Source organism: Natrix helvetica (genome assembly GCF_964273705.1).
Source record: "Natrix helvetica genome assembly, chromosome: W".
Classification (NCBI taxonomy): domain Eukaryota; kingdom Metazoa; phylum Chordata; class Lepidosauria; order Squamata; family Natricidae; genus Natrix; species Natrix helvetica.
In genome coordinates, this window is record NC_138555.1 from 75909484 (window position 1) to 75935009 (window position 25526).

Sequence of the window (25526 nt, forward strand, 5' to 3'; positions counted from 1 at the left end):
CCGACCTCGCCCACCCGTCTCCGTACGCTCCCAAACGTCGGCAAACACACCAGCCGACTTCGCCCCGCCGTCTCACGCCCAGCGTCTCCCACAGCAGCTGACAGCAGCCGGCCGGCGCTGACTCACGCTGCCGTTCTCCAGCTCTCTTCCTCTCGCTTTCTCTCCATTTTTCTTGGACGCCAGACCACCCTGGAGACCCATTTGGGTCACGATGAAAAGCCAGGGTGGTCACTCACCGGACCCGGTCCTCAAAGGTGGCACAGAAGACCGGTAGCATCCCTGCTCTCTCAAGCGAGTCCCGCAAACATACGGAGCTCACGGGCAAACCGCCATTGCTCCAGGAAGCTCCTCCTCCTCCCTCTATAGGAATGCTGAATCTTGCATTGCATCAGCCAAGCAGGTCTCTCAGTGTCTTTTCATGGTTCAGATTTCTTATCCTCGACCAAGCACTGCTCCAGGAAACATACAACAGCCACTCCGACTTCAGCCCCTCTGACTGCTTCAGAACTGCAGGCTCCTTCTCCAACAGGTCCTGCTCTTTTTGAGCAGATACCTGAGACGCCTCTGGCTTGTAGGTTGCAAGCTCAGAATATGTCAAACCTATTCTTTTAGGAATGTGACACGGCTGACGGGCAAGCATCTTTGGCGAGGGCACTCTGGCTTTCTCTGAGTCTTACCCCCGGGGTGGGCGTGTGAGGTTCAGTGAGGCCAGCCCCCTTTTCCTGCTGCCCTGAGCTTCTTAAAGCTGTGGCTGGGCACTGCGGGTCCATCCCCATTTCCGTTGTCTCATCCTCCCGGATTCAAGGAAACCTCCGGAGGGCGAAAAATGGCCTCAAAAGAAGGCAGAAGTCAGCTGGCCTCTCGTGCCCTGACAAATGGCTCCATAGGTTCACCATCCCGGGCTAGACAGTCACTCATCTAAAATAGTATAGGTTCTCCTGCTTGAGCAGGGGAATGGACTAGAAGACCTCCAAGGTCCCTTCCAGTTCTATTCTATTCCAATTCTATTCTAAAGCTGCGTCTGAGATTTTACACGCAAAAGATGCAATTAACTTTCCTTTGTTTCCAGCCAACCCCATGTTTATCAGTCAATGTCCAATCAGGTGTTAATAAATTGTTTTCACATGCTCACCAGCTCCACATTCTTTTGGTGTGACCTTGCGATGGCTGGTGCTTCCCACAGGAGAGTGCTGCTTCGTTTCAATTCCTCTGAGTTCCCTAAGTCCTCACCCCCACCCCACTGCTGCCTCCCCACCCCCTCAGTTACTGATGCCAGGCTGTCAGCTTGCGAGGTATAGCTTAGCAGAATGGCAGCCATGACAAATGGCTCTAAAGTAATGATCTACCTGAAAATACTTCTATAAGGTCTGTTCTGACCCCCCTTCTCGTATACCAAAGCACTCCGAAACAAGGTCTCTGCAAGATGTTTTATTTACAGTACAGTCAATACCTTGGCAGCAATCCAGGTACAGATAACACCTTGGCAGCAATCCAGCCTGCCGAGGTACAGATAACACCATAGCAGCAATCCAGCCTGCCGAAGTACAACACAGATTTGAGAGCGTCTCCAACTCTAATGATAAGTTGATTCCTGCAAAAACAGCTTTCGGAAAGTCCTTCCTTAAACAGCCTTGAGAGGAGCCTGATTACGATCACCCGAGTCCAATCATCTCTTGTAACTGCGTAGCTGTTCTCTACGTCTATCAGCTCTCCGTTGCTGGGCATCCAGAAACCACTCCCTTGTCTCCTCCCCACTGCTCCAAGGCATGATGTCAGGAGCACACTCCCTTTGGCTTTCACCACTGCTCCATGCCTCAGGCGCCTCATGGTGGCCAACCAGCCTCTCTGATCCCTGCTTGGAGTCGGAACCCTATCCAGGGTCCTCCACATCCTCCAGAGCCGACTCATACGGACCCTCGCTGTCGGAGTCTGGTGGCAGCTCCAACGGCTCCTGCTGGGCCACAACAAAGGTCAGACCAAATTTGAACTGCTATTCATTATTTTTTCACAAGTCTCCTTGATCTAAATTTTCTAAACAATAATATTCTCTACTAATATAATAATATTTTCAGGCTTGCCCCAGCTGAGTCCATAGGAAATTTGGTTGAAGTGATAGGTTATTTTACTACGAATTAGTGGTTGCAGCAAAAAAAAACTAGAACTAAGCTCCCGCGTAAAAGGTTACAAATTTTTCCCCTCCTCCCCTGCCCATCCCCACCTTGACCAGTTCGTCTTCAACCAATGGTATGCTGAGGAGGTGTTTTGGGAACTGCTTGGATGTTTGGTGCCTCTTGGTGCAATTCACATTCATTTCTCAGGCTTCATGGCCTTGAAGACTGGAACAAGCTGATTCTCTACCCTCTACATGCCAATTGCCTATTTTCTCCCCCCCCCCTCCCCTAACAACTGATGGCAGGATGCCAGTGACACGCCAAGTTGAACATGGCAGTTCTAACAAATATTATCTATATACAACGCTAAGCCACTAGGCACAAACAGTGAGTTGTAGCAGTGAAGATAATGTAGCAGAAAGACAAGAAACTCAAAGTTAAAAACAGTTAACCATCCTGAAACACAGCAAAAATGAGACTGCTTAGATATATTCAGTAAAAATAAATAGCAAGTAACATTGAGTGTGACGTTACTGCTTAACTCATTCTTTGCATCAGTCTTCACACAAAAAGAAACTATAGCCCAACCTACCAAAAACATAACCGTAAAAAATCAAAATTAAAATAAGCAAGAAAATGGTTAGAGAACACCTATCTGTTCTTGATGAATATAAATCACCGGGACCTGATGGATTGCATCCGAGTTCTGAATGAGCTGGCAGATTTTATCTCAGAACCATTGTACCATATCTTTCAAAAATCCTGGAGCACCAGGGAGGATTGGAATAGAGCTGATGTGGTTCTCATTTTCAAAAAAGGAAGAAAAAAAACCAGACCCAGGAAACTACAGACCAATCAGTCTAACATCAATACCTGGGAAGATACTGGAAAAAATAATAAATAAACAGATCTGCAAAGAACTAGAAACAAAAAGTTATAACTAAAAAACAGCATGGGTTTTGTTAAAAACAGATCATGCCAAACCAATCTTATTTCACAAAGTGACTAAATTAGTAGACCAACGAAATGCTATGGACATAGTATACTTACACTTCAGCAAGGCATTCAACAAAGTAGACCGCAAATGTGGGATAGACAACATTACCACCAGATGGATTTGTAACTGGCTGACAAACAGTATTTAACGAGTACATGTAGGAAAAAGTAAGCAGTGGGGTATCAAAAGGTTCCATCTTAGGCCCAGTACTCTGAAATATCTTCATAAATGACTTAGATGTGGGAATAGAAGGGGAACTCATCAAATTTGCAGATGACACTAAGCTGGCAGGAATAGCCAACACCCCAGAAGACAAGCTCAGGATCCAAAAAGATCTTGACAGACTTGAACAATGGGCCCTATCCAACAAAATGAAATTTAAAAAGCAAGGTTTTACACCTGGGCAGGAAAAACTAAAGGTACAAGTACGGATTAGGCAAAACCTGGCTCAAAAACAGTAACTGTGAGAGGGACCTTGGAATCAGGTAAAGTATTAGTACTGCTTTATAAAGCCTTAGTAAGACCACACCTGGAATACTGCATCCAGTTTTGGTCACCACATCACACAAAAGATGTTGAGACTTTGGAAAAACTGCAAAGAAGAGCAACTAAGATGATTAAAGGCCTGGAGACAAAAAACATATGAAGAACAGTCGCAGGATTTGGGTTTGGCTAGTCTAGAGAAAAGAAGGACTAGGGGGGACATGAAAGCAGTATTTGAGAGGTTGCCACAGAGGAGGGGGGCAACTTATTTTTCAAAGCACCAGAGGGCAGGACAAGAAACAATGGAGGGAAACTAATCAAGGAGAGAAGCAATCTGGAATTAAGGAGAAACTTCCTAACAGCAAGAAAAATTATCCAGTGGAACAGCTTGCCATCAGAAGTTGTGGGTGCTTCATCACTGGCAGTTTTTAAGAAGAGACTGGACAGACACTTGTCTGTCTCCTGCTTGAGTAGAGGGCTGGACTAGAAGACCTCAAAGGTTCCTTCCAGCTCTATTCTGATTGAACATTATGCTCTCAGAATTCTTCTTTCCTCCTCACAAACTTAGATAGAAAGACTAGCATCTCTGTGCCTTTACCATTGCTTCCAAGAAAGAACTATCCCCCATGTACATTTTAATAACAGTTGTTGTACACTGCTGTAAAATTAATAATGGAGTCTGAAATAGCCACCAGACTATTAAGTCAATGCTGTACAGTAAATATTTTTTTAAAATTCAGCAAGATAGAGGACAGAAAAAGAGTGTTGGTACTTACCTGATACCCCTTTTCTCATAGTGGGGGAGGAGTATCCAGGATGGGGTTGACCTTGTCCTCTCTTGATTGGACTGAGTCAGATAAGCTCTTTTAGCCACGACTTGGTCACCAGGCTCCACCCAATTATCGACGAAGAACTCTATCCGACTCGCTGCGTCATCCACTCTAGACTTTATTTTAGTTTCAAACTTTTATTTATTATTTCAACAGAACAGTTCAACAAACAACATCACAATTTCACAACATACCCATATCAGGGAGGGGCTGGATACTCCTCCCCCACTATGAGAAGAGGCGTATCAGGTAAGTACCAATGCCCTTTCTCCATAGTGAGGGGAGGAGTATCCAGGATGGGACGTAGCAAAGCCTACACGTCCCTAGTGAGGGTTACACATTTGAGTATATGCCCAAACTTATGCCTGGTGAGACCTCTCCCCCGCCTTGTGAACAGCCTGCAACACCCTACATCCGAATGAGTCTTCCGCAGAAGCAAAGAAGTCCAACTTGTAATTCCTCACGAATGGTGAGGGGGAAGACCCCGTGGCTGCCCTACAGATCTCAGATAGTAAGGCCTACATGGCCTAGGCTGCCGAAGTTGCTGCGCTTTGTGTAGAATGCGCTGTGATAGAGCTCGGTGTTTGCAGACCCCGTGCCTGATAGGCAGAAGCAATACAAGTTCTTAACCACCTGCCTATCGTGGTGGAAGTCACCTTGTTCCCCAGGGACCCCGGCTGGAAGGAAACAAATAGGGCTTCCGACTTCCTGTTCGGCCTGGTTCTTCTGAGGTAAATCCTCAGAGCCCTCCTCACGTCCAAGGTGTGCCACTTCCTCTCTAATGGGTGGGAAGGGTCCGGGCAGAAATTGGGCAATATCAATTCCTGCGTGCGATGGAAGCAAGAACACACCTTGGGTATGAAGGAGAGGTCCAACCTTAGCACTACCCTGTCCTGATGGGACACACAGCGATCTTCCCTGATAGACAGAGCCTGCAGTTCAGATATCCTCCTGGCAGAGGTGATGGCCACCAAAAAGGCCACCTTAAGTGTCAGGAACTTCAGAGAGACAGTGCGTAATGGTTCGAACGGAGGGCTGTCAGAGCGTCCAACACCTTGTGTAAGTCCCAGGAAAGGAACCTGTGCACCGTGGGCAGTTTAAGATTGGAGGCCCCCTTGAGGAACCACCTGACCATCGGATGATGAGTCAGTGTCTGAGATCTACCGCATAGGAGTACCGATGAAATGGCCAAGACCTGTCTCCTAATCATGTTGGGAGCCAACCCTCTGTCCAGCCCCACCTGAAGGAAGTCCAGACCTTGTGCAACAGTGGCCCGGACCGGATCGTGGCCCCTAGAGATGCACTATGTTGAAAAAGCCCGCCCTGTAGTGCCGTAAATGCCTGGATAGTCTGTATAACCCTAGGGGAGAAGTCATCTTCCCTCAGGATGCTCCACTCAAGCGCCAAGTGGTCAACTGGAGCCACTGAGGGTCCGGGTGTTCCAGCGACCCCTGACTGAGGGAGATCCTCTCCTGGGGGGATCCTCCAGGGCCTGTCCACCGAGAGGGATTGGAGATCGGCAAACCAAGGCCTTCGGGCCCAGTGTGGGGCAATCAGTACCCCCTCCGCCCCCTCCCGCAAGATTTTTTGTATGACCCTGGGGATCAGGGGTAAGGGTGGATAGGCATAGAGGAGCCCCCGGGGCCAAGGGCAGCAGAGAGCATCTACCCCATCTGCCCCCCGTGTCCAGTACCTGGAGTAAAACCTCGGGAGCTGGGCGTTGAGAATGGTGGTGAATAGGTCCGGGCGTCTGAAGCGCTCTGCCAGCTCCTCGAAGATTGCTGGCTGCAGCTTCCACTCCGAATTGTCCACCTCGGTCCGGCTGAGCCAGTCGGCTCTGATGTTCTCCACCCCTGCTATATGTTCTGCCCTCAACGAATGCTGTCTAAGGTCATAGGCTATCTGAGGTGCTTCTCTGATTTCTCATAGTTGGACATCCAATTCTGAGTTTGTGGTGGGTTAAGGCATGGAGACCGGCCTGTCTGACCCTTTGCCATGGCTAGAAGGGTGCTATGGTTCTATGACTAGGATTAGCTCAGAAAATTTATTGAATGTATTATGAAATCCTTGAGTTCAATTCACTTGTCAGCCATTAGGGTGCATTGCAAGACTTTGTAGATGCAGGCACAGTTCACGTGTCAGCCACTAGCGTGCATTGCAAAATTTTGTAGATGCAGATGCAGTTCACTGGTCAGCCACTAGAGTGTGATGCAGGGCTTTGGAGATGCAGGCGCAGTTCACATGTCAGCCACTAGAGTGTGTTGCCAGACTTTGTAAATGCAGGCGCAGTTCACATGTTAGCCACTAGAGTGCATTGCAAAACTTAGTAGACGCAGTTCACTGGTCAGCCACTAGAGTGCACTGCAGGGCTTTGGAGATGCAGGCGCAGTTCCCGAGTTGGCCATTAGGGTGCGATGCAATGCTTTGTAGATGCAGGCGCACATCACTTGTCGGCCACTAGGAGTTGCAAGTGTTGGCCTGAAATACTGGATTGCAGTTTGTAGAGGAGCCACTACAGGGCACTGCTTGTGCCTACTGTTTGGAGTGATTAGTAATGGCACCTTCCTTGCTGTTAACGATGGAAGGCTGAGTCAATCTTGAGTCAGTGAGATTTGAACTGCCAAACTGCAGCTAGCAGTCAGCTGAATTAGCCTGCAGTACTGCACTCTAACCCCTGTGCCACCTCGGCTCTAGTTGCCAAGGCTATTCTGCTGGTTAAGTTGTCAAGCTTACTCTCCAGTTTTTGGAATTCCTAAAGGTCTTTACCCGAACCCATCTTGGACCTGGCTAGCTTGGTACCTTCTATAGGGGTTGAGCCCTTCCCAAATAATTCATAAACAACAGTAACAAATCCACAAGAGCATAACAATCTCTTCAGCTGAACTACATCTGCCTTCTGGCCGTTTGGCTGCCCGAAGGCTTTGCACACACAAGGTAAGTTGATGTTGGGATGGTTGGGGCTTCTTTATTGCCCCTCGTTGTCAGGACAACTTATCATTAAAGTTCAAAGGATTTGGGAGGTCGGGTCTGGGCTAGTTGACCTCTTTTTCATTCAAGTTTCGTTTCCATGGAGATCTTTCCACTTTTACAAAAGTGGAAGGCTTTTACAACCACTTAAGGAGTAAGGCTTGGAATCTGCATCAGGTTTCTCTTTCTTTGTTAGGCCACATGTGTTTGGCCTTAACAACAGCAGATCAGATTACATAGGTTGGGAAAGGGTGGGGTTGCTTTATCATGCGATTCCTGGATTCCTTCCCCTGGAGCTCAATTAGATGGAAACAAGGTCGATCTTGCTTTCAAACAAGGAGAGAGAGGAAACATGCTTTTCTAACTTTGCAGGATCTGCTTTCTCAGTGTATCAGAGAAGAACAAAAACAGGCTTTTCAGAGCAGATTGAATCAGCTAGGTGGTAGATGCTGCATTTCTCATGCAACTCTTGGCCCCTTTTTAACACATGTTCTTAATCACAACAGAGTCCTTCATCTCAGAAGAGATAATCAGCCTTTCTCACTGAAACGGGATGTTCCTCTTTGCTCCAAGAGGTAGGTGGGGGGGGGGGGAATCCCGGCAGCTGATTTCAGTTAGACTGCAAACAGAGTTTGGGATTCAACTTCAATGTCCCTTTTACTCAAGGGGAGCTCAAAAGAACCTCATCTTTACACTGTTCTGCCTCGGGTGGTTGCCCCACCCCCATGCCTGCAGAGGTAGAAGGGAGGCTTGAGGAGAATGCCCCGTAGTGAGGGTTACTGCCATCCCTGGATGCCTGAGGTATCAATGGGAATCCTCACTTGCTGGGAGGGATCCTCCTCTGTGATCGCATCAGGCTCCAGACCGGGGAACCTTCTTGCTGATGGTCTTATGGCAGATGCACCCTAGGGCTTTATGCCTCTGCCTTTCATATTTAGAGGCAGGTTAGGGAGGCTTAGAGCCAGAGCTTGCCTCTTTAGCCGCCCTGGAGGAGGTGTGCTTCCTTTTTGGGCTTTGCCTTGCTGCCCCCACCCTTGGATGGACCTTCAGGGGTAATCTCTAACCTGATTGGAGGCTCTTCTGCCTTCCAGTGGGGCTGCAGGATTTAGAAGCAAGGACTTGATTCCTGCCTGTGTCCTCCCAGCTGCAGGAGGCCGCCATCTTGGGCCACGTGGGGACTCTCCTCCCCCTTCTTTTCAAATGGCACTGCGCAGCAAATAGAACAGCCCTGCCGGTCAGGGCTTTGAAAAAGCGGCTTGTGCTACTAAGAGCTGCTGCACTCTCTCCTGTGGCCTCCTGAGAGCCACCCCCTCCTCCAGCTGCTTTCCTTTCTCTTCCTTAAAGGGAAAGTTTTTCCTCAAAGGGAAAACTTTCTTTAAAGGGAAAGCCTCAGCAGTGATTTGAGTCTCATTGCCCTGTCTGGGCTTCTCCGGCTAGTCAGGCACTCAGAAAACAATTGAATAGGGCTTGCATAAATCGTGATAGCAAGGTTGCCAGAACCCAGGATGACAAAGCTCGAGGTGTCGAAGGGACTCCTCACCTGGAGGGAGGGGTCCCCTTCTGCAGCCCTGCCAGGTGAAGAGAAACCTGGTAATCTTTCCTCAGGTACCAGGCGGCTGGGGGGGGGGGGGGGGTGTTTCCTGCTGTTGGCCTTGTGGCCGATGCGCTCCAAGGCTTGGTGCCTCTGCCTTTCATACTTGGAGCTAGGCTTGGGGGGTTTGGATCCACAGCCTGCCTCTTTAGCCCCCTTGGTGGAGATATGCTTCCTTTTTGGCCTTTGCCTTGCCTCCCCCGCCCTTGGCTGATGCCTCCGAGATGGTTTCTAACCTTTTAAAGGGCTCCACAGTGCCTCCGGCGGTTGCTGGTTGCAGGGCTGAGTACTTGGCTCCTGCCAGCTTCCTGAGCTGCTGGGGGATGCCATCTTGGACCACGTGGTTTCAAAATGGCTCCCGGCTCCAAATTCAAAAAGCTCCTCTTCCTGGGAGCACATGGAAGTGGCTTGTGCCTTTGCAGGCTGCTGCGCGGCTTCCGCTGCCACTGGGGGCTCGCTCTCTCGCCTCCCCCTGCCTCCCGCAGCTCTTTCTGAGCCTCTCCGGCTCTCACCTTGTTCTCTGGTGATTGCTGCCAGCGCAGGCGTTCTGGGGCGTTTTAAAACGCCACGGTTCAGCCTCCTTGAGCGTCGCCCTTGCTGCAGAGGCCTCTGCGGAGCTCGCTTGCCTGTCTTTGGTGAGAGTCCTCACTTAGTGCCCTGGGTCTCGCTGTGTGACCTGGGCTGCGCGCCGCCTTAGCGGTTGCTGCGCGGGCTTTCTACCCCTGCTGGGGGTTTCCTCAACCTCTAGTGATTGAGCAGGCAGTGTGGAGGCAATTTCAATCGCTTTGGCAGCAATTTAAAATTTTTCCTTTAAGTTTCTTCAGGATCTCAGGATGAACACAGCCGTCCGTTGATGGACTGAGTCGATAATTGGGTGGAGCCTGGTGACCAAGGCGTGGCTAAAAGAGCTTATCTGACTCAGTCCAATCAAGAGAGGACAAGGTCAACCCCATCCTGGATACTCCTCCCCTCACTATGGAGAAATGAACTTTTGCAACTGATGGATATTTAAGTGTAATCTTCAAAGATCATATCCTTGAAAAGAAAATGATTGTTTTGAGGGGGGATACAGTGCCTATCTTATTGCAGAAATCTACCTGACAATTCACTTTTATTTCACTTCTTTTCACCAGCACTCTCAATAGGAAGCACTTGCTTCAAGTACCTTGAAAACTAAAACAGGCTCAAGAGCCTGTGCATCTGAAAAAGAGCACAATAATTCTGAGAACATAATGTTACTTGCTATACATTTTTACTGAATATATCTAAGATATGCCTGATATTGAAGTTCTGGGGGATGTCAATATCAGGTGTATCCTTTCTCTCCCTCCCCCCCCCCCCCCCAGTGATCACATCAGGACAGTGATGTGTTCAGAGTCTAAGAATTTTGGGATTAAAATCACTATCCTGATCAAATCCAATCTCATTAATTCCAACAAAGAGAGGGAGACGAGACAGAATTGAGAATAATTTATGGTCTAGACACTTAAAAAGAAGTAAATTATAATTGTGTTTAAAGCTGTAGTGAACCCTTTAAATACTTCACCCCCCTGATGTGATCACTGGGGGGGGGGGCACACGACACAAAGGATACACCTGCTATTGAAATCCACCAGAACTTCAATCTCAGGCATGGATATAAATATCAATATCAAGTGTATTATGTTTTGCAATATAGTTAGAATTTAATCTTGTATGAGGAACTGCTAGTCCTTGTTTTTTTAAAAAAAGATGACCTTGTTTGGGAAAGAAGGTAATGGGGGTGGGAGAGAAAGAAGGTGGAACAGGAGGAGATACCCGATATTGAAATCCAATATCAATATTGCTGGCGGACCATTGGTGGGGAAGAAGTGCTGGTGATGGGTTGGCTGCCATGAAAGGGGTGTGGTGGAGTGGGTGCAGCCATGTTCCCATGGTTAATTGTCCCATTCCACTCCCCAGATGCCAGCTAGGACAAGAAGGAAGAGCCGGCTCCAGGGACTTTTGGGGGGGCGGGATAGAGGAGTACTGAGAATTTGTCGAGGGCTCCAAGCCAGGAGTGGAGAGGCCAGGATCAGAGGAGAGGTCACCAGAGGGGCAACCAGCTGATGGAGGAAAAGGAGAGGCGCAGCTGCAGCTGGAAAGCAGAGGCCCTTTGGGAAGAGCGGTGGAGAGAAGGTGCACAGCTGAAGCTGGCCAGTGGGGATGATGAGGTATTGCCTCCTCCACCTGATCCGTGAATTTGCAGGGCTGACAGAAGGCAGGCACAATGAAGGTCAGGGAGGCTGCTCACAAGGCGGCAGCTTCACCCCTCCTGATGAGCTGCACTCGTCATCAGCTATTTAGCCCAGCACATGGAGCACAGCATCACTTGGAACAACTTGTCTGTTTCTTGCTCTGTGTTCCTTCATCCATCGTGATTCTTGGAGCGGACTTAAACTAGTGGTGGGATTCAATTTTTTTTACTACTGGTTATATGGGTGTGGCTTGGTGGGTGTGGCTTGTGGGGGGTCATGTGACTGAGTGGGCATGGCCAACTCGACATCACTCACATGCGGCTTCTTCCCGGCCAGCGCAGCCATGCGGCTTCCCAGACAGGGGGAGAACATTCACCCAGCCACCGTGGCCATGCAGCTTCCCAGCGCTGTGTGGGATGCAGCCGCAGAGGCCAAGCAAGGCAGGCAAGCTGGATGTCGGGGACGGTGTGAGGGGAGGAAGCTTGCTAGGCCGCAAGCACCGCGGCCCGCATGGAGCCGCAACAGCGAGGCAAGCCAGGCAAGCTGGAGGCCAGGAAGAGTGGGTGGGCCTAAGTGCAACTCACAGGCTTACTTACCCAGGCAGGTAGATCAAGGCCTCTCAGTTAGGGCACATGCACCATGTCGGAAGGCAGAAGAGCCAAGCCACAGAGCAGAGACTGTGTGGTCAATGCGAAGAGCCACACAGTGTGCTATGCCAGGGGAGTGAGAAGTGACTGGGCTGGGCAGGCAGGGGCGAGGCCAGCGAGAGGTGGTATTTGCCGGTTCTCTGAACTACTCAAAATTTCCGCTACCGGTTCGCCTAAATCTGTCTGAACTGGCTGAATACCACCTTTGACTTAAACCTTGACTCTGCTACTACATGTCAACTTGTAAAGCGTTTCCATGACTATTATCAAGTTGACATAAAAAAGAGAGAAAAGGGAGGAGAATGCCATGTATACCTTTGGCCAGAGTCAGGTCTCATATTTCTACAGCTAGCATGTGAAATGCACACGTTCATAGCCATATCCAAATGATATGGAGTTATATCTATAAACCAAAATAGCAATAATACATTCTGGATTAGTGTGCTTGAGATTGTGATTTTATTTTATTTCAAAATGACCGGCTTAGTTCAATGTAATAGCTGTTTTGCACCTGTCTTTCGCAGTACTCTTTTCAAATTTGGATACTGTCCCCTTTGTAAACAAATTACTAGTCTACATAGACAGATCACCTATCTAGAATCTGTAATCTGTGCTCTCCAAGCAGAAACTAGGTGTCAACTTCAGCCATTCCACTCTATGGAGATGCCATGCTATCAGCCCCCTCTGCCACAAAGATCTTGCAGAAGAAGAGCAGTCTGGACAACTGTGGGATCGGGCAGGTTGAGAGCTGTGAACCATAATCACAAAGCTTTTGCAGTGACCCAGCAAAACAGATATAGTGCCCTTGCTGACCTTAATGGGGACACTAAAGAGATAGGTCAAGGTAGTTGTGATAATGATGACTCAAATAAGCAGGGGATCGTGGTCCAAAATGAAGAACTTTCTTCGGAAAGGCGAAATGGGGAACCAGGTATCACACATCAGTCGCAGAAGAAGAGCAAGGTATACAAAAAGAGAAGCCACCTTCTGGTTGGTGATTCAATCGTAAGGGATGTAAATTTAGGAGAGGATATGGAGGTTTTAAAAGAGGTCAGGTGTCTGCCAGGTGCTACTGCCAGCAGAGACAAGAGGCGTATTCTTAAGATAGTCAAGAATGCAAGTAAGGACTGTGACATTGATGCTATTATACATCTCGGCACTAATGATCTGTCCCAGAAAGATGTACTTTCTGTGCAGAATGATTTCCAGAACTTGGGGTATGAACTTAATAGTATAGGTTGTAGGCTTATCTTTTCAGAGGTTTTACCAGTATATAAGGAACAAAAAGGGAAGGGCCAGCGTGTAGCAGAGTTTAATGTGTGGCTAAAGGAGTGGTGTAAAAGGGAAGGCTTTGGTTTTATTAGTCATGATGCCTGTAGCTGGTCCAATGAAAAACTGTACAAAAGAGATGGGTTGCACCCATCCAAAAAAGGGACTGAGTTACTTGGCATTAAAGTCACAGATTTTCTTGATAAACATTTAAACTGAAGAGCTGGGACAGAGAATTAATAGATACAGAACATTTCTGTCCCCAGCAAACTAAAATTCATAGGGTTATAAGTGCATGTAACATAGATGTGTGTGTGGGTAAGATTATCACTCCTGCTGTCAAGCAAAACCAAGCATTTAATAGTGATTGCCATACCATGTGCATGAATCACACAAGTGGCAAGAAAATAGGGGCAGTCAGGCATAACACAGGTTATGTAGACAGTAAACACAAGGTCAATCAAAATGGACTCAAATGTCTATACACCAATGCACAGAGTATGAGGAATAAACAGGACGAATTAGAAATTCAAGTAAAAGAGGGCAGATACGATATTATTGCCAATACAGAAACTTGGTGGGATAAAACCGACAAATGGAACATACAGCTAGAAGGATTTAAATTATTTAAAAGAAAAAGACCAAATAAAAGAGGAGGTGGAGTTGCACTATATATATGAAATAACTACGTCTCTACAGAAATAGAGCACAACAATGATGAGAACTATCTTGAGTGCATTTGGGTCAATATTAAAGGTTGTGGGGGAAATGACATTGCCATAGGTCTATACTACAGGCCACCCAACCAAGCAGAGGAAGTAGATGAATTTTTTGCTAGTCAGCTAACTAAGGTATGTAGGAAGCACACCACAATAGTAATGGGAGATTTTAACTACCCTGACATCAACTGGGAAACAAACTCTGCACCAAGTGGAAGATCCAACAGGTTCCTAACAAACCTAGCAGACAACTTTGTTTTCCAAAAAGTAGAGAAGGGAACAAGGGGATCAGCCATATTGGACTTAATTCCCAAAAACAGAGAGGAAATGATAGAAGGTGTTGAAGCCATAGGAACCCTGGGGGCAAGTGACCATGCAATATTGGAATTCAACATTATGCAAACACAAGTAGTAGAACAAAGTCAAACTAGAGTCTTGGACTTTAAGAAAGCTAATTTCAATAAACTTAGAGAGAGCTTGGGAAAAATTCCATGGATGAGAATCCTCAAGGGGAAAACAACTCAAGAAGCTTGGGAAATTTTGAAAAATGAGATTACAAAAGCCCAGTCTAGCACAATACCAATGAAGAAGAAAAATAACAGCTCCCAAAAGAAACCAGCATGGCTGCATAAAGAACTATCTGACAAACTGAAAGACAAAAAAAGGTAAGTATAAAAAGTGGAAGGAGGGGGACATAACTAAGGCAGAATATCAGCAAATAGCCCGAGCCTGTAAAGATGAAGTGAGGAAAGCTAAGGCTCACAATGAAGAAAGGCTTGCCATAAAAGTAAAAATTAACAAAAAAAAGCTTCTTCCAACATGTTAAAAACAAGAAAACAGTGAAGGAAACAATGGGTCCATTGCTAGGAGAAAGTGGCAAGAAGGTGACAAGCAACAGGGAGAAAGCAGAACTATTTAACTCATGTTTTGCATCTGTCTTTACACAAAGGGATAAAACAGTCCAACCTATCAAAAGCAGCACCACAAAAATCAGATTAGGAAGACAAATTGAAATAGGGAAGAAAATGGTAAGTAACAATCTCTCACCAAATCTGCAAACTCTCCTTGCTATTCTTTCACAAACATGTTACCCAAACTTACCAGTATTTATCTCTGACAAAGGACACATTATGCTGATGTCACTGTCACTTAATATATTATTGCTATTAATTTCACATTTATCACCAACAAAAAAAGGCTTAACACGGTCCATTATAGAGATTTGGAAAAATAAAATGCACTACAGAGGACTAAGAATGCTCCAAATGCAATATTTTTAGTCAGCTTCTTCATGATACTTATCTGCAAAGGAAGTTTAAGATGTCAAACCAAAATCTATATAGTTCCTCACAAAATACTTTTGATCTCCGCATCTCTAGAAATATGAGGGCAAAACTTTGAAAAGCATACTTACACATTGCAGTATGGCTTCTTCTCATAGCCCTTGTAGTTTTTCATGTTGAGGGTCATCTTGCAGACTTCACAATGGAAACATGATTTATGCCAGTACTAGGGGAATATAAGAAACAACCATTAGTTCACTACAGTACATTGCTAGTGGGTTAATTCCTCCTAGGTAAAACATTTACAGGTGAAACTCAAAAAATTAGAATATTGTGCAAAAGTTCATTTATTTCAGTAATGCAACTTAAAAGTTCATGCTGTGATTTGTCATAATTGTGATGATTATGGCGTACAGGCTCATGAAAACCCCAAATCCACCATCTCAGAAAATTAGAATATTACATGCAATCAATAAAACAAGGATTGTACATAGAAAAATATCTGACCTCTGAAAAGTATAAGTGTTGGGAGTATACTCCTAGTGTTGGGTAGGCAACATATATCTATATACAATAACAAATGGTCGTTGTTGCTTTAAATGGGTGGATGTACTTATCAGCTGTAATTAACTTTACAATAAGAGGGAGTCAGGAGAGCTCTCTCTCTATCTCTCTCTGCTTGTCCTATGCTTGATAACTACTTGCTCGCTTGATGACTGGAACGTGAATTGCGACTGTAAGCAATTGTTTGTTCTTTGAATTGTGTTTGGACATATATCTACTATCACTGCTTGTGAAGCAATTATTAGTAATAAAGCTACTTGTTTTTTACTAGCAGTGTCTGAAACTCTATTCGTGTGTTTTTTCTACTAGCAACGTTTTTTCTCTCTAGCTGTACATTCCGCTGCGCTATTTTCTGTCTCCCAATGGAGATACCCCTAACAATAAGCATGCATATGTACTCAGTACTTGGTTTGGGCCCCTTTTGCAGCAATTACTGCCTCAATGCGGCGTGGCATGGAAGCTATCAGCCTGTGGCACTGCTGAGGTGTTATGGAAGACCAGGATGCTTCAATAGTGGCCTTCAGTTCTTCTGCATTGTTCGGTCTCATGTCTCTCATCTTTCTCTTGGCAATACCCCATAGATTCTCAGGTTTTGGTGCTTTTGGCAGTGTGGGCAGGTGCCAAGTCCTGCTGGAAAATGAAGTCAGCATCCCCATAAAGCTCGTCTGCGGAAGGAAGCATGAAGGGCTCCAAAATCTCCTGGTAGACGGCTGCGTTGACCCTGGACTTAATGAAGCATAGTGGTCCAAAGTCCTATTGCTCAGTGGTCCAAAGCCCTCTTTTCTGATGAGGGTAACTTTTGCATCTCATTTGGAAACCAAGGACCCAGAGTATGGAGGAAGAATGAAGAGGCCAATCAAGCACAGTAATCCCAGGGTCATTGAACCAGGTTTTGGTGCTTTTGGCAAAAGTTGCTCTCGAGCTTTATGGGGATGCTGATTTCATTTTCCAGCTGCCCACACTGCCAAAAGCACCAAAACCTGGTTCAATGACTGTGGGATTACTGTGCTTGATTGGCCAGCAAACTCGCCTGACCTGAACCCCATAGAGAATCTATGGGGTATTGCCAAGAGAAAGATGAGAGACATGAGACCGAACAATGCAGAAGAAATGAAGGCCGCTATTGAAGCATCCTGGTCTTCCATAACACCTCAGCAGTGCTACAGGCTGATAGCTTCCATGCCACGCTGCATTGAGGCAGTAATTGCTGCAAAAGGGGCCCAAACCAAGTACTGAGTACATATGCATGCTTATACTTTTCAGAGGTCCAATATTGTTCTATGTACAATCCTTGTTTTATTGATTGCATGTAATATTCTAATTTTCTGAGATGGTGGATTTGGGGTTTTCATGAGCTGTACGCCATAATCATCACAATTATGACAAATCACAGCATGAACTATCTTGCTTTGCATGTACTGAGTCTTATCTCATATATTAGTTTCACCTTTTAAGTTGCATTACTGAAATAAATGAACTTTTGCACAATATTCTAATTTTTCGAGTTTCGCCTGTATATTCAAATGTTTTACCTCCTAGGTAAAACATTTACATTCATGATTCTAGTAGGAATATTTAAGGGAATTCTAATACATAACTACTTCTGGAATAATCCACTATACCAGTCATACATTCCTGAAGGATTTTTTAGATAGATGCTCACTGTAAGAACTTTTCGTTGCTCAAATGTTAACACAAACCAAACCAGGACAAACAAGATTTTATATTTAGTTAGTGAAACCAATTGAAGGAGAACATTGAAAGAAGAAATATAAATGTAAACTGAACTGTGGTGAGATAAAATATTGTTAAATGGTATTGAACCATATTATATTTGGAAGAGAGAGTATAGAGGATATACAGTATGAACTATCAGTGATACTTTGAAATTATCAATGTTATAAATAGGTGACATAATATTATATAAGAATTAAAATTAAGGATTTATTAGTCTAAACATATTGTATACCTAGAGAATAGTTAAAAAATAGTAATATAGTGTTGAAGGCCACACTTGGAATACTGCATTCAGTTCTGGTCGCCACGATGTAGAAAAAATGTGGAGACTCTGGAGAGAGTGCAGAGAAGAGCAACAAAGATGATTAGAGGACTGGAGAGTAAAACATATGAAGAACGGTTGCAGGAACTGGGTATGTTTAGTTTAAGAGAAAGAAGGACTAGGGGAGACATGATAGCAGTTTTCCAATATCTCAGGGGTTGCCACAACCAGCACACAATTGACAGCACACTGGGTCTAGAGAAAGTGAGCTCAACAACAAACCTTCAGTGTATGCAAGATGCATTAGCAATAATACAAGAAACAATACTGAAAACACAAACAATTACAAAAAATCATGAAGAAACTAGGAGAAGCCATGAAGAAATCAAACTAGAAATGGGAGAAATGAAGAGTGAGATTAGAAGAATAGATGATAGAATAGGGAAAATACAAAGTGAAATAACAAAAAATGAACAAAAAATTCAAAAAGTAGAAACAAAGATAGAAAAAACAGAGAAGAGAATAGAGATGGTAGATGAGAAGCTGATTACACTAAATAGACAATTAGGGGGGAAAATAATATTTTTGGAATTAGAAAAAGCTGACTTCTTTCTGCGCTTTCAAAATATAGTAGAAGAAAAGGAGGAGGACTTAGGGGAAATAATTACAGAGATTGTTGCGAACATATTACAAAAAAACAAACAAGAAATGAGAAGGGACATAGACGAGGTGTACCGAATTCACACAAATTATGCCAGGAGAAACAGGCTCCCAAAAGAAATCCACGTACGCTTCACTAGAAAATCAGTAAGAGATGAAGTATATAAAAAAGTGAAAGAACAAATAACATATAAAGGAAGAGAAATACAAAATCTGAGACAAATCCCAAAAATAGTGAGACCAGAGACGGCAATATCAGTTCCTTACACAACAATTAATAAGGTACAATGTAATGTTCAGATGGTTAACACCAGAGGGAGTGATGATTACCTGGCAAGATAAAAGATATAAAATAGACACAGTCGAGAAAGCGCATGAGTTCTTTGAACATCACTTCATCATAGAGGAAGAACAAGAGAGTAGAGAGGAACCAGAGAGTAGAAGCCAAGAAGAACAGTCAGTTGAAAATAAGGAGGGAGAAAGAGAAGAAAGAAGAAGACAGGAAAGAGAACAAATAGAACAAGAAGGTAGTAGAATAGGAATAGAGACAAGAAATGCAAGGAAACTAAGGGTGGCACACAAATAACACGATGGAACAAGAAGTTAAGTTACTCTCACTAAATATAAATGGATTAAACTCATTGGAAAAGAGAAGGCAAACTTTGACTAGATTACAAAAAATGAATATGCACATAGTATGCCTTCAAGAGGTACATATCAAAGGCCAATATAACAACCTACTAGAATATCCAAAGTTAGGAAAATTATTTACAATGCTAGCACACAAAAAAAGAGGAATTGGAATATACATTAAAGAATGGATAAACGCAAAAAAATATGCAGATGAAGAGGGGAGGATTTTAATGATAGAAATAGAAACAGAACAAAGAAAAATTCTCCTCACAGCAATATACGCCCCAAATAAAAATCAAAAAGAATTTTACAAGACGTTACACCAAAAAATAACAGAAATAGAATATGAGGATATTGCGAGTCATTAAGGTCACCTAATTATCTGTGTTGTCAGGGTCACCTGAGTGATGCAAATGGGTGTGCAGCCATCTTGGAACTATTGAAAGAACTGTGTTGTAGATTGGAGATAGATTTCGTATCACTCCCCTCTGTTGAGGGAGGAACGTTCAATTTTGACATAGATGGCCTCTTTGACCCCTTTCAAACCAGCAATCCTCTGTCCAAAATGTGGACTTTGCTGTCTTCAAAAGAGTGGCCTTTGTCTTTTAAATGCAGATGGACTGCTGAATCGTGTTCTGATGGATTTGTTCTTCTATGTTGTGCCATGCGGTTTATGAAGTGGTTGTTTTGTTTCCCCAATGTACAGATCTGCACATGGCTCATTGCATTGTACTGCATATACCATGTTGCTCAGTTTGTGTTTGTGTGTTTTATTCTTGGGGTGGAAAAGCTTCTGCCTTATTTAACTTTACATATTTAACTTTCTTATTTATTATATTGTGATGTATTCTTTGCATGGACTGTACACCGCCCTGAGTCCCTTTTGGGAGAGGGGGCGGTCTAGAAGCACAGTAAATAAAATAAATAAATAAATAAATAAATAAATAAATAAATAAATAAGTGTATTCTTGGGTTTGAAATGTGCATGTATGTTGTGTTGGCTGAAGATCCTCCTGAGCTTTTCTGATATTCCTACAATGTATGGAATGACAATGTTGCTTTGTTTATTGTTCTCTGTTATGGAGGAGTCCCTGTAGGGTTGGGTTTTTTTTGAGATTTGATGAAGGCTCACTTGGATAGCCACACATTCTGAGGGCTTCCTTGATGTGTTTTAGTTCTTTTTCTTTCCCATCTTTGCTATTAGGGAGGACTTCAGCTCAGTGGTGTAGGGTTCTGATGACTCCCGTTTTGTGCTCCAGTGGGTGGTGGGAATCAAAATGTAAATATTCACCTGTGTGGGGGGGTTTTCTGTAAACTTCAGTGTGAAGGCTTCTGTCTTCCTTAGTGTGTACTGCACAGTCCAGGAAGGCTAGACTATTTTCCTTAACATCTTCCTGTGTGAATTTGATGCACCTGGCCACAGAGTTGATATGTTTGGTGAACACTTCCAATTCCTGTGTTTTGATCTTGACCCAAGTATTGGAATTGGATGGAATTCCTGTGAATCTAGTCTAGGGCTTTGGTTTCTACCGCTTCCATGTAGAGATTGGCCACAATGGAGGACACAGGTGAACCCATGGCGCAACCATGTTTTTGTCTGTAGAAACCTTCATTGTATTTAAAATTGGTAGTGGACAAGCAGAGGTCCACCATGGCACATATGTGGTGTGGGCTGAGGTTTGCTAGTAAAGTCCTGTGAATTGTTGATGTGATGGGTGGTGTTGCCAACTAGAGGAGGTAATAAGGTGGTTAGATGTTTTGCAGTGTTGTAGGTGACAGAGTTGATGCTGCTGACAATTGGTCTGAGTGGAGCTCCCTCTCTGTGGATTTTGGGGAGTCCACGTATGCATGGGGTAGCTTCCCCAGGGTAAAGATGCTAATATTGTGGCTTGTTGGTGGCATTGTGCTTCAGTAGGTGTTAAAAGAAATCAGTGACCTTTTTGTTGTAACTGCTGGTGGGGTCTCTCTTCATAGTCTCATATGTAGCAGCGTCCTTCAAGCGATTGTTCACTTTGGCCTTGTAGTCATCTGTGTTTAGGATGACTGTGCATCTTCCTTTATCAGCTGGCAGGATGGTGATGTTTGGGTCTCTTCCTAGGGATGTCACTGCTCTCCTTTCTTGAATTGTGAGGTTGGAAGGGGGTGTTTTGGCACGGGCAAGGGCTGCAGATACCTTCATCCTTAATTGTTCTGGTTCGGGTTCTGCCAGTTTATTGTTCCTGATGGCTGACTCTGTGGCTGTAAGGAGATCCACAATTGGTAGCTGTTCTGGTGTTACTGCAAAATTCAGTCCAAAATTCAGAAAACAAAACATTGTTTTCTATTTGGGTAAGCAACAAACATATTAGAGATATCCCAAGAGAGGATGATGGATGGCACAGATGAAGTGTTCCAAGTACATATAAGATATGCAATGAGAAATGCCCTCCCAAGGGAAGTTCATGTAAGATTTACTAAGAGAGCAACCAAGCTACAAATATTACAGAAAACGAGAGATAGAAAATTAGAATATAAAGGCAAGGAGATTGTAGTTCTCAAACAAATTCTGAGAAGAGTGAGAGAGAAGAGAAGAGAATATCAATTTTTGACTAAGGTTCTGATTAAAAAAGGTGTTAATTATAGATGGCTCATACCGGAAGGTCTATTATTTGCATGACAAGGACAAAGATACAGAATAGATACAATCAATAAGGCAGAAGCCTTCTACGCAGAACACTTCAGAGGAATGGCTGAGAAAACTGGAAAAGAAGAACTATTGGTACAACCACTGAAGGCACCCATCATTGAGATTGAAAAAATAGAAGGTGCTGTAGGCGGAATTGATAAAGAAGAAGGCGTGGTGGGTGGTGTAAATCCCAGAGAACAAGGAGAACCCAGATAAACTACAGCCATAAATCCTGTATATAAAGTATAAACATGGAGGAAAAAAATGGTCACAATCAATATAAACGGACTTAACTCAGCAATTAAAAGAAGGAAAATATTTCACAAATTAGAAAAGATAAAACTTGACATAATCTGCCTACAAGAAGTGCATATTCAAAAGAGACATGAATACCTACTAGCACAACCAAAGCTTGCAAAAATGTTTACTACACTGGCGAACTGTAAGAAAAGAGGAGTGATCTTCTATATTAAAGATAATATTCCAGCGAAACTAATCTATGCAGATGAAGAGGGAAGAATCTTGATGGTGGAAATTATGGTTAATATTAAAAAAATACTCTTAATCGCAATTTATGCTCCTAATGAAAAACAAGATGAATTTTACAAAAAACTCGACAAAAAAAATTCTGATTTGGACTATGTTGATATTTGTATGATGGGAGATTTTAATAGCATTGTAAACCAGAACATGGACTACAAAACACACAAAACAACAAAGTTAAATAGAAAATTGCTTCCGAAATCCTTTTTCAGGATGATAGATGAAACAAATCTAAAAGATATTTGGAGAGAAAGAAATCCTATAAAAGAACAATATACTTTTTATTCAAATAGACATTCATCATTTTCCAGAATTGATATGATATGGGCCTCAACGGAACTGATTTGTAACGTACAAGAAATTGGGATTGAAACAAGCACCTGGGCAGATCATAATCCAATTACAATCAAATGGAAAGGCCAAAGGACAAGATCTAGGTGGACACTAAATAATATCATATTGAAAGAAAAAGACTTTGTACAGAAAATGGAAAAAGAACTGGCCTTTTTCTTTAAAGAAAATAGAAAAGAAGATACATCAATGCAGAATCTTTGGGATACAATGAAGGCTGTTACTAGAGGTCTGATAATAGACTACATAAGGAAGAGAAATTCAAAGAAAAGACAAACACATAAAGCTTTAGAGAACGACTATAAAATACTTGAAAAAGAGCTACAGAGATCTCCACAAAAAAAAGACGTTAAAATAAAAATGGATACAATTAAACACAAAATGGATCTACTGGAAAAGGAAGAACTGGCACAAAAAATTAGAGGTACTAAACAGAACTACTTTGAAAATGCAAATAAGCCAGGCAGATGGTTGGCATATAACCTGAAAAAAGAGAGAGATGCAAAGAAAATATTGCAGCTAAGAGATGAGCAAGGACAAATTCAGTATGGAAATGCTGAGAAGAAGAAAATTATACAAGACTACTATGCTAAACTGTATGAACAAGAGAAAATAGAAGAGGGAGGAGTTAAAAAATATTTACAGGACGCTAATGTTCCCCAGATACCAGACGAAACTAGAACAATGTTGGAAGGTAAAATAACGATGATGGAGCTAACGGAAGCACTTAAAAAACAAAATAATGGAAAGGCCCTGGGACCGGATGGATTACCAGTAGCATTCTACAAAACATTTGAAGAATCCTTGTCTCTCCCACTCTTAGAAGTTATGAATGAAGTGATGTCTGAGAGTAGAATACCTAAATCATGGTCAGAAGCATACATTGCATTGCTACCCAAAGAGGAGACTGATTTAACACAAACCAAGAACTATAGACCAATCTCTTTATTAAATTCAGATTATAAGTTACTTGCATCTATATTAGCAGAGAGACTTTAAAAATACCTAAATAGTTTTATCCACTCTGATCAAAATGTTTTTTTACCAAAGAGACAAATTAAAGACAATATGAGAATGATTTTGAATACTTTGGAGTACTATAAGGCCCTTCCCGAAAAACAAATGGCTTTGATGTTTCTTGATGCACAGAAGGCTTTCGATAACGTGAATTGGCAATTTATGTTCTTACAATTGGAGCAGATGAATTTTGGTAAGAAATTTATTCAAACCATACAAATGGTATATCATAAACAAACAGCAAAGATAATGGTAAATGGAGAACTGACAGACTCTATTGAAATAAAGAGAGGTACGAGACAAGGCTGCCCACTATCACCGTTACTTTTTGTCTTAACATTAGAAGTTTTAAACAGAAAGATTAGAGAAGAAGAAATAAAAGGAATGAAAATTAAAAAAGAAGGATACAAGCTGCAAGCGTTTGCAGATGATTTGGTTTTTATTCTTGAAGACCCATTAGAGATAGCATTCAAATTGTTAGAAAGAATAGAGGAGTACGGAAAAGTAGCAGGCTTGAAAATAAACAAAGATAAAACAAAGATTTTGACAAAGAACATACCATTAAGACAAAAGGAAGAGTTGGCGGAAGTTTTGCAGATTCAAGTCACAAACAAGGCTAAATATTTGGGGATAGACCTATCAGCTAGATGCAGCACTCTTAAGGAGGACAATTATACTAGACTGAAGCAACAAATTGCGACTGATTTGATGAAATGGGAAAATGTACAACTATCAATGATAGGAAGAATCTCTACAATTAAAATGAACATCTTAACCAGAATCTTATACCTGTTCCAGACAATCCCAATCAGATTGGGCAATGACTTTTTTGAAGATCTAAACAAAATAGTTTTGAAGTTTATCTGGCAAGGGAAAAAAGCAAGAATAAAACTCAAATTGCTACAAGATGCTAGAACAAGCGGAGGAACGGGCTTACCTGACTGGGAGTTATATTATCAAGCAACAAACCTGATGTGGATTAAGGAGTGGGTAACACTAAAAAAATTCAGATTATTGAATGTAGAGGGTCATGATTTACTGTTGGGATGGCATGCTTTTTTATGGTATAAGGGAACTAAAGCACATGGTTATTTTAGAAGACATTATATAAGGGAGGCTTTGATATTAAATTGGGAAAATGTTAAGAGGTTGCATTACTTAAAAATTCCAGTCTGGATATCAACCATTGAAGCTTTTTCATATTCAATAATATATAAAAAGGAACAAACAGTTAGATACGCTGAATTATTAAATACAGAGGGTGAACTCAAGTCTATACAAGAATTGAAACAGGAAGGTATTGAAGTTAATTGGTATTCATATGTGCAAATACATTCTAGATACAATGAAGATCAAAAAAGGAGGGTTTTTATGATAAAATGACAGAACTAGATAAAATCTTAACAGGTAACGATGAAAAAGTAATTTAAAAACTCTATGCCTACCTATTAGAGGTGAAATTACAGGAAGAACAAGTCAAAGAAACTACGTTAGCTTGGGGGAAAAACTTTGGGCATGGGATTGATTTAGAAAAATGGCAAAAACTGTGGACTCAAAACTATAAAATGACAATGTCAACTGCATATAAAGAGAATTTGTATAAGATGTTTTACGGGTGGCACTTATCCCCAACAAGAATAGCAAAAATGTCTAAGAATAAATCCGAAAAATGCTGGAAATGTCATCAGACGCCGGGCACATTTTACCACATGTGGTGGACTTGTACTGAAGCTAAAAGATACTGGACTAAAATCCACATGTGGCTGGAGAAAATGATACATAAACACATAGACTTAAAACCAGAACTCTTTTTATTGGGAATAATACCAGAAACATACAACAAGGACTTGAAATATCTGATTATGTTTTAACAGCTGCTAGAATTGTATTTGCCAAAAATTGGAAAAATGAGAAATTACCAACACAGGAGGAAATTATTCGGAAAATAATGGATTGTGCTGAAATGAGTAAGCTTACATTT

General features: G+C 42.9%; 1 protein-coding gene across 3 annotated transcripts in view; it reads right to left on the reverse strand.

Moving 5' to 3' along the window:
* Positions 1-25526, reverse strand: part of LOC309400715 (LIM and SH3 domain protein 1-like) — a 337204-nt gene that overhangs the window by 271683 nt on the left and 39995 nt on the right. For 2 of the 3 annotated variants that reach the window (XM_081969351.1, XM_081969350.1), the window contains exon 2: positions 15245-15339. In XM_081969351.1, the coding sequence (XP_081825477.1) occupies positions 15245-15339 (95 nt within the window). Of the gene's footprint in view, positions 1-1421; positions 1952-15244; positions 15340-25526 lie in introns of those variants that run through there. The other variant, XM_081969352.1, reaches the window with a different exon arrangement.